The 9,098-nt window shown below is 44.6% G+C and overlaps 1 protein-coding gene across 3 annotated transcripts; it reads left to right on the top strand.

The window, feature by feature from the left end:
- Positions 1 to 565: 565 nt before the first annotated feature.
- On the top strand, positions 566 to 8,816 carry LOC110486462 (interleukin enhancer-binding factor 2 homolog). 3 transcript variants are annotated; one of them, XM_090195957.1, is made up of 8 exons: positions 566 to 730; positions 907 to 949; positions 1,197 to 1,302; positions 4,068 to 4,372; positions 4,493 to 4,558; positions 5,088 to 5,166; positions 5,781 to 6,391; positions 6,492 to 8,816. In XM_090195957.1, exons 4-7 carry the CDS (start codon positions 4,282 to 4,284, stop codon positions 5,878 to 5,880), a joined length of 336 nt encoding a protein of 111 aa, XP_090052083.1. In that variant the 5' UTR covers positions 566 to 730; positions 907 to 949; positions 1,197 to 1,302; positions 4,068 to 4,281; the 3' UTR covers positions 5,881 to 6,391; positions 6,492 to 8,816. The 3 variants fall into 3 exon arrangements, with proteins under 3 accessions (XP_090052083.1, XP_090052094.1, XP_090052089.1); XM_090195963.1 differs by lacking the exon at positions 566 to 730 and having other exon boundaries at positions 824 to 949; XM_090195968.1 differs by lacking the exons at positions 5,781 to 6,391; positions 6,492 to 8,816 and having other exon boundaries at positions 593 to 730; positions 5,088 to 5,266.
- Positions 8,817 to 9,098: the final 282 nt, after the last annotated feature.

Genomic DNA, 9,098 nt, shown 5'->3' on the forward strand with positions numbered 1-9,098 from the left:
TTAGATAGCTTTCAATAATAAATCACCAAACGCATTTCACCACTAGTTAAAACTTTGCTTGAGGTGTTCTAGCTAGCTGACGTTAGCGCCTTAAGCGTACGCTATCTTGTGATAGAGCACGCCCCTTATATGTTTATTAATAGTCACTTTTTTTTGGTTTCGTTTTTTGGTAGAATTTTACCCCTACTATCCAATAGTTATTTTTTAAATAGCTACTATCTTGGCTCATCGCTACAATCCCGTACGGGCTCGGGAGAGACGAAGGTTGATGCGTCCTCTGATACACAACCCAACCAAGCCGCACTGCTTCTTAACACAGCGCGCATCCAACCCGGAAGCCAGCCGCACGGAAACACCGTGCACCTGGCAACCTTGGTTAGCGCGCACTGTGCCTGGCCCGCCACAGGAGTCTCTGGTGCGTGATGAGACAAGGATATCCCTACCGGCCAAACCACCCCCACGGACCTCCCAGTCGCGGCCGGTTACGACAGAGCCTGGCGCGAACCCAGAGTCTCTGGTGGCACAGCGTAGCCACTGCGCCACCAGGGAGGCCCCCCAATACGTCACTTTCAACGTCATTTAATGTTACATCATACGTTTCTTTGTGTTCAACACTTTAAATCAAGTTTATGAATGTGTTGTCACTTCTTCATTTGCCAGAGGCGAGAGGGGTCGAGGTGGCCGTTTTGGGGCTCGCGGGGGAGGACCTGTAGGTAAGCACCTTCTGAAGGTAAGCCCCTTCTGAACACCACACTGAACATTGCAAAGTGTGCGCCCTTAGTAATGTTTGAGGTACATTTATATTTAATCTCAAACCAACTCAGGAAATGCATTGAAATTTGAATGCATTTGGCATTTAGTAAATTAATCTGTGAAATGGCCATGTATGATCTCCTCCATTTGTAGATTTTGCCCATTTGTCCCTCGCATCCCATTTGACCTCTACTTGGTGAGTATTCTTGTTCAGTTTCAAAGAAATGCCATATGTTGTTGTATTAAACACCAAAGTTGTGGTTAATATTACCATCCTTGAGCTTCCACATTTCTTCTCACCACCCTGCTCCACAACACTCTTTAGATGCAAAGTTTCCTTCTACAAGAAATAATTGGACTGATGGGAAGATGTTGCTACTTACAGAATACAACATGATGTGTTAATAATTGTGTTAATAAATATCTATTTCCCCTTGTCTCAGTGTGAAATAGCCTGCCTGAAGCCTGAAGCCTGCCCCTGATGAGACAGCCTTCAGTGAGGCCCTATTGAAGAGGAACCAGGACCTTGGCCCCACCTCTGTTGCACAGGTCCGTGACTAAGCGCACACGTGTTTACATAACCATTTACTATTTTAAGCATGTTCACAAGCAGCAGACTGTACAACTGGAGTAATTCAAGTGAGGTGGCCTGACCAGACACTACAGAAGCAAGTGTCTTTTTTTTAGTTATGTGTCTGTAATATAAGCTGGGAATAATATCCACTTATGGTAATGGTCGCTTTCCTGCTGAACTAGATGCGCCGGCGCAGCAATACATCAACCAATGGTTGCATGCCAAGTCAATCGACTGGGCATCAGTTGCTATATCAGATGATGTGGTTAGCTGTTTAATAGTGTAACGGGAATTTCCATGTGAAGAAAAAAAGCAGGTAGCCATTGAGAAAATCTCTGGTTTATTACAAGTTGCAAAGGAGAGACACCTCCAGAACAGGAGCAGAGAAAATGTCTAACAAGCCTTCTCTGAGAAGGCCCTTCTATATTAATCCCACCATACCAAATGTTCTTTAAACACAAGCCCGAGAGGCTACAAGAAGTCACAACATCAGGGTTGTATATTCATACTGTTTTGCAATGGAAACCGTTTACCTTCAAGAAGCAAATGGAACCAAATGGGGAGAGGCCTACTTGAATTTGTCAAATATAAACTAATTTTTTGTTTGGAGTAAATCGTTTTTGTTGCAAAACATTTAGCAGCAGAATCATCGTAATGAATACACCCCAGTTGCTACAGAATCGCAGTTACCAGGTTTCCATTCTACCTTCTTATGTAAGTAAAGTCCATGACGGATAAAAACATGTTACTACGACAGGTCTGATGGAAACAGCAAATTTGTTAACTTTACAAATGTCGACAAAACAAAATACGCTAGACGAGGTGGGATCTTTTTGTGTCGGTAAAATGAAGTATGTGAGAGATGGCGGTGGAAATGACTTTATGTGCAAATATTTATATACTAACCATATCAAAATAAACTGTGATTCACACCAAAAAAAAATGTGCTCCTCTCACTACGACTCGGGAAAACCTGGTTTATTTGTCTACAGATGAAATATGCCATGAACTTTACAGGGAGGTTAAGTGCACAGTGATGAGCTTGATGTTCCTTTCCAATAAATATCCAGGGTCTTATTCTGATGACATGATGATCCATGTTTGGCTGCCATTTAACAAACAAATAATCTCTCATCATGTAGACTAGCCTGCCCCCACTGTATTTGTGAGCTGTTGGCTAGAGAGCATGTGCCAAGACCAGAGATTTGCTGTATAATGCAACATTTCTTCTTAGAAAACCAACAGTTGAGTTGAGAATGGGATAGAAACCCATTTAACTTGTATTTTTGTATTCAGTACATGAGAATTGAACCACAAAAGTTATTATGTGCACTACGTCATCACTCAGAGACTGTTATCCATAACAAGTCAATTTGATGGAAACACATCTCTGATGAGAAAATTGATTTAGTTTGTATGCAGATTTTAGAATATTCACATGAAAATCTGTTGCCAATTGGATGGAAGCCTAAAAACTAGTAAAAACTAAATGCACAACATTCAACACTTGGCAGACATTTGATACAGGTCAAAGGTAAGATCATCAGTACATAGTTACATCAGATAATGATAGAGTAACAGGTGCCAAACGGCTTCATTAAATATGGTACTTAAACATTCATGGTAAACTCCTTTTCCCTTCCCCAAGGGAATGCTTCGGTCTGCATCTCCCCACAGATACAATCTACTGCAGCCCTCATCCTCCACATACAATCTACTGCAGCCCTCATCCTCCACATACAATCTACTGCAGCCCTCATCCTCCACATACAATCTACTGCAGCCCTCATCCTCCACATACAATCTACTGCAGCCCTCATCCTCCACATACAATCTACTGCAGCCCTCATCCTCCACATACAATCTACTGCAGCCCTCATCCTCCACATACAATCTACTGCAGCCCTCATCCTCCACATACAATCTACTGCAGCCCTCATCCTCCACATACAATCTACTGCAGCCCTCATCCTCCACATACAATCTACTGCAGCCCTCATCCTCCACATACAATCTACTGCAGCCCTCATCCTTTACATACAACTCCCGTTCTGCCAGTCACATTCTGTTAAAGGTCCCCAAAGCACACACGTCTGTCCCTGTGTCGCTCGACTTTTCAGTTCGCTGCAGCTAGCGACTGGAACGAGCTGCAACGAACACTCAAACTAGACAGTTTTATCTCAATCGCTTCATTCAAAGACTCAATCATGGACGCTCTTACTGACAGTTGTGGCTGCTTTGTGTGATATATTTGTAGTCTCTGCCTTCTTGCCCTTTGTGCTGTTTTCTGCCCAATAATATTTACCCTGTTTTGTGCTTCTGCCGTGTTGTGCTTCTACCGTGTTGTTGCTACCATGCTGTGTTGCTGTCATGCTATGTTGTCTTAGGTCTCTCTTTATGTAGTGTTGTCTCTCTTTTCGTACAAATAACTAATTGTTGTAAGATCTGGCATGTGTCTGCAATGTTTACGGGCAAGAACTGTTGTGGCTGTGATGTGGATTTCAAGTGCTCAACAAGTTGTGTGTGTTTATGGCAGTTTGATTTCAGACACTTGGTGGCAGCCTACTCCATAGTTTAGTGGTGCCCGATGTGTTACATCACTCCAGCTGTGTGCTTCATAGACCCGTGTTTCTTAACCCATTTTGAACCAGTATCCAGGTTGACACCAATTAAACTAGCACATTAGAACTGCCATCAGACAGTAGTTTTAAAACCTTTTCTCTCTCTCTCTCTCTTCTAGTCATCCATCTTGTCACTGGTCATCAAAATCACCAACGTCATTGACAACGTCATCGTTTCAGCTGGGGCTGAACGTACCACCGTGTCAGATTTGATCTCAACAGAGAAATAGTTTGGTGAATCCTCAAATGCAGGGATATAGGAATTTCAAACAAGTTAGTTGAGTTGAATATGACATTGTTTTCATACTTTTCTAACTCTAGGAAATTGAGGAAATGAGACGGGTGGGCTCCTACAAGAAAGGCACCATGACAACAGGACACAATGTTGCAGACCTTGCTGTCATTCTGAAGATATTGCCTTCTGGTAAGTTTTTACCTAAATGCATTTATATGTCCCTATTACTTGATAATCACTACTCTGAGGAAATGGGGTAGTGGATGGAACACGGTCAAAACTGACCACTAGTATGTCTGTTTCTCCCAGTGGAGACAGAGACCGCTCTGGCAACCAAGGTGGTGGAGACCCTACGCACACCGGACCCTTTGGAAGGTAAATGCACATCACTTTTCTTTACATTATCATCATCTCCCCTCATCTCCTCTCAGAAACTAATCAAGTATCTGATGCAATTACGCACAATTTTAGGTCTGGATTTCTGAGATTATGACATTGGTAATCTACAGTATGTATTTGAATATGTTTCCCCAGTACTCTCCATGCTGCTTAATGAGACAGGCTTTGAGATCAGTTTAGCTGACGCCACTGTGAAGATCCTCATTGCCACCGTGCCCCTCAACATGCGCAAGCTGGAGCCTGATGTGCACAGTACATATAGTTTAGCGAGGATTAACAGTCACACTCTCACAATGAATGGAAGGATGAAGGGTGGATGGAGGCAGCCAGAGATATGGGGATGGTTTAGCTGTTAACCTTTCACCTCTACCGTCTGTACCCTCTGATCAAAGAAGCCGGTCGCTGAAGTATTGCTATTATAGCTGACGTGAGGGACTAAAACATCCATGTCAGGCAGGTTTAGCCAGATATATTGAGTGATTTTGTCTGCCTCCCTTCTCCACAGTCGATATGAAGCTCTTGCAGAACTCCCTGGCTGCCGTTCGCCACGCTCGCTTGTTTGAAGAAAATGCCTCCCACTCCACGTGAGCTGCCACTGCGAACACCCACCCACCCACCTATGGCTTCATCAGTAGTTTATTTTTTTCCCGGTCAATTTTGGAATGAAATATTATTGATTAAGTGTACCTATCCAAACATGTCAATTTGTGTGTGTGTGTGTGTGTGTGTGTGTGTGTGGGGGGTGGTGTAAGTCCCCTGGAAGTTGGACTTACTGGTGAGCCCCATGCACAGCTGTCTGCATACACTCAATTTATCGATTTTATGTTGTATGTCTGTCCTGACCCTATTTTAGCAAACTGGTTGTCTTCGTTGGAGAGTTTGCATGTTGAACCTGAAGAGTGTCCTCATTAGACTTCAGTGTGGGCATAAAATGTGGATTTCCTGGACCTCATGTAGTGGGCATGCTCCTGACAAGCTTAATTTGGAGGAGAGGTTTTGGTTTGCTCAGCAGTTGAATACGCACTCAAGAGTCTCTGGGTGTCATTCATTACCCAAGCAAACTGCACTTTACAAGGCCAAAGAAATGGCCTTATGCGTACTATATATATGCGTACTGGCACAAGATGCTGCCTGCCAGCGTAGTCTGTTTTTCTGTGGTGAAAATTATCGGTTTCTCTCTCTCTCTCTTTCTGTCCAGGGTCACTCTGCACCCTCAATGTGGCCTTCAGGCGGAGCCTGGAGATGCTGTAATCAGGGCTTTTCTTGCCTGGTTCAGCTGGGATCGCAGACCCCTGTGAGAATGGACACTACCGTGTATTCACTGTCATGAACCTGGAGCAACCTGCCGGCCTCTCCATTACATTAAAAAATGTTGTCATCTTATCCAGAGCGATTTAGCAGGAGCAATTAGGGTTGAGTGCCTTGCTCAGGGGCACTAGTTTTCACCTAGTCGGCTCTGGGATTCAAACCAGCAACCTTTTGGTTACTGGCTCAGCACTCTAAAGCACTGTGATACCCGCCAGCCCGTCTCTTATCCTATCTTGTAAGAGTGTAAACTTACACTTTCTGAACGCAATCTTGAATTATTGTTTGATTTCTGTTTTTTTTGCTGGTCTAAACGGTAGTCTGCAAGACTAATACTAAGGTATCAAACAATACATTTTCAGAGTGTTCCTCACATTATACCAAGATGCTGACATAATATTTGCTCTATCCTGGACATGGTGTGCCTCACTGCTCAGACCCTGGTGAGGTTGCTGTCTCATTGCGGCTACATGAAGATTCTGGGTCTGGATGGAGACACTAGCCGTAAGTCAACTCACCTGAACACGAGGCATTTGCAGCACTTTTATTAATGATTGAACTTTCTCCCCCACACGCGTTTACCTGTTCTGTCCTCTCTGGTCAGATCTGGTGGTGGAGACATCCACGTGGGATGGAGTGACAGTGAAGCCTTCTGAAAAGGTGTATGAGAAGATGCCGGAGTTGGAATTGGTGGTGGATGATGTTGATGGTGATGTAGAAATAGAGGGCATGGACGCTAAAAGAGGGCATGGACGCTAAAAGAGGGCATGGACGCTAAAGAGGGCATGGACTCTAAAAGAGGGCATGGACGCTAAAGAGGGCATGGACTCTAAAAGAGGGCATGGACGCTAAAAGAGGGCATGGACGCTAAAAGAGGGCATGGACGCTAAAGAGGGCATGGACTCTAAAAGAGGGCATGGACGCTAAAAGAGGGCATGGACGCTAAAGAGGGCATGGACTCTAAAAGAGGGCATGGACGCTAAAGAGGGCATGGACTCTAAAAGAGGGCATGGACGCTAAAAGAGGGCATGGACGCTAAAAGAGGGCATGGACGCTAAAAGAGGGCATGGACGCTAAAAGAGGGCATGGACGCTAAAAGAGGGCATGGACGCTAAAAGAGGGCATGGACGCTAAAAGAGGGCATGGACGCTAAAAGAGGGCATGGACGCTAAAAGAGGGCATGGACGCTAAAAGAGGGCATGGACGCTAAAAGAGGGCATGGACGCTAAAGAGGGCATGGACTCTAAAAGAGGGCATGGACGCTAAAGAGGGCATGGACTCTAAAAGAGGGCATGGACGCTAAAAGAGGGCATGGACGCTAAAAGAGGGCATGGACGCTAAAGAGGGCATGGACTCTAAAAGAGGGCATGGACGCTAAAAGAGGGCATGGACGCTAAAGAGGGCATGGACTCTAAAAGAGGGCATGGACGCTAAAGAGGGCATGGACTCTAAAAGAGGGCATGGACGCTAAAAGAGGGCATGGACGCTAAAAGAGGGCATGGACGCTAAAAGAGGGCATGGACGCTAAAAGAGGGCATGGACGCTAAAAGAGGGCATGGACGCTAAAAGAGGGCATGGACGCTAAAAGAGGGCATGGACGCTAAAAGAGGGCATGGACGCTAAAAGAGGGCATGGACGCTAAAAGAGGGCATGGACGCTAAAAGAGGGCATGGACTCTAAAAGAGGGCATGGACGCTAAAAGAGGGCATGGACGCTAAAAGAGGGCATGGACGCTAAAAGAGGGCATGGACGCTAAAAGAGGGCATGGACTCTAAAAGAGGGCATGGACGCTAAAAGAGGGCATGGACGCTAAAGAGGGCATGGACTCTAAAAGAGGGCATGGACGCTAAAGAGGGCATGGACTCTAAAAGATGGCATGGACGCTAAAAGAGGGCATGGACGCTAAAAGAGGGCATGGACGCTAAAAGAGGGCATGGACGCTAAAAGAGGGCATGGACGCTAAAAGAGGGCATGGACGCTAAAAGAGGGCATGGACGCTAAAAGAGGGCATGGACGCTAAAAGAGGGCATGGACGCTAAAAGAGGGCATGGACGCTAAAAGAGGGCATGGACGCTAAAAGAGGGCATGGACGCTAAAAGAGGGCATGGACGCTAAAGAGGGCATGGACGCTAAAAGAGGGCATGGACGCTAAAGAGTGATTGTGGTAAAGGGCTTTATTCAGTTTGTCATTCGACTGTGTTGCATGATCCCCTTCTGAGGAGGGATGGGGATTTATATTTTATTTTTGTACCGTCTCCTACCCGCGCCCAGTTTAAGGGCTTGCTTTGTTTTCAGACAAACCTGATACTAGGAACACAAGGTGTGGCTTCCTATGTTTCATTTCATATCAAATCTTGTTAACAGAAATTGAACTATTTTCTCTTGGCTTATTGTATGTCAAAGATTTTGATTTAAAAAAATGTTTCATTGGAAAATCTTATTTCTATGGTCCACTCCCAATTGATGGTGCTCCAGTGTACAGTTTCTCACTGAGCTGGCTGTCAAAAATGGATAGATCATGTCAGTTTGGTGTCTGAAGATACTGAGCAGCCAGTGGAGACCAGCTGTCTCTGTTTATGCTGTCTGGACTATTACATACAGCGGTGTTGTTGTCACTAATAACTGGGCTTTAATCAATGAACCCAATTACGGAGTCCTTTGACAGAAGAACTGCAAAATGTCATAGTCAGTTAGAGGAGCTGTGAAGGGAGGGGGAGGCAGTAAGCTCAGAGCACTCAGCAATTAAACCCAAGGCTGGCTTATTGAGGTTTTCTCTGGCTAGACGGAGATTGAGCCATGGCTGATAGTATATCATCTATTTTGTTTGATATGAGTGCACAAAATACTATGCTATTGGTATGAAATCTTTAAAGTATCTGTTTCAGTGCTTTCGTAAGCCATTAAACTCAAGGATTTATTCTGCCCCACATATCGAACAGAGCGTTTTCAATATTTTAACTTTTTCTTGAACAATTAAGCTGAAAAAACATGCCGTAGTTATTGTTGATACTCCAGCTGACTAACCACATCCTCTTCAAATGGAATGTTGCAACTGTGGTATTGGAGGTTTAAACTTTTGCATCCTTCTGGGGGTTCCAACCATTCTGAGAAAAAAACATAGTTGGATAGACTACTTTTGTGTCAAAATAACAAAAGTGATGCTGGTGTTTTTCTCTCGGACCTTGACTATGCTTAGCTTTTCAATGGGTTG

Source organism: Oncorhynchus mykiss, chromosome 2 (assembly GCF_057628025.1).
Source record: "Oncorhynchus mykiss isolate SJ-2025 chromosome 2, ASM5762802v1, whole genome shotgun sequence".
Lineage (NCBI taxonomy): Eukaryota > Metazoa > Chordata > Actinopteri > Salmoniformes > Salmonidae > Oncorhynchus > Oncorhynchus mykiss.

What these genes read in the sequence shown, in the direction of transcription:
- LOC110486462 (XM_090195957.1), top strand. Translation starts at nt 4,282, where the DNA reads ATGAGACGGGTGGGCTCCTACAAGAAAGGCACCATGACAACAGGACAC. An exon ending in TCTGAAGATATTGCCTTCTG is followed by an intron (nt 4,373 to 4,492) that starts GTAAGTTTTTAC and finishes TGTTTCTCCCAG; the next exon opens with TGGAGACAGAGACCGCTCTG. An exon ending in CACACCGGACCCTTTGGAAG is followed by an intron (nt 4,559 to 5,087) that starts GTAAATGCACAT and finishes CCTTCTCCACAG; the next exon opens with TCGATATGAAGCTCTTGCAG.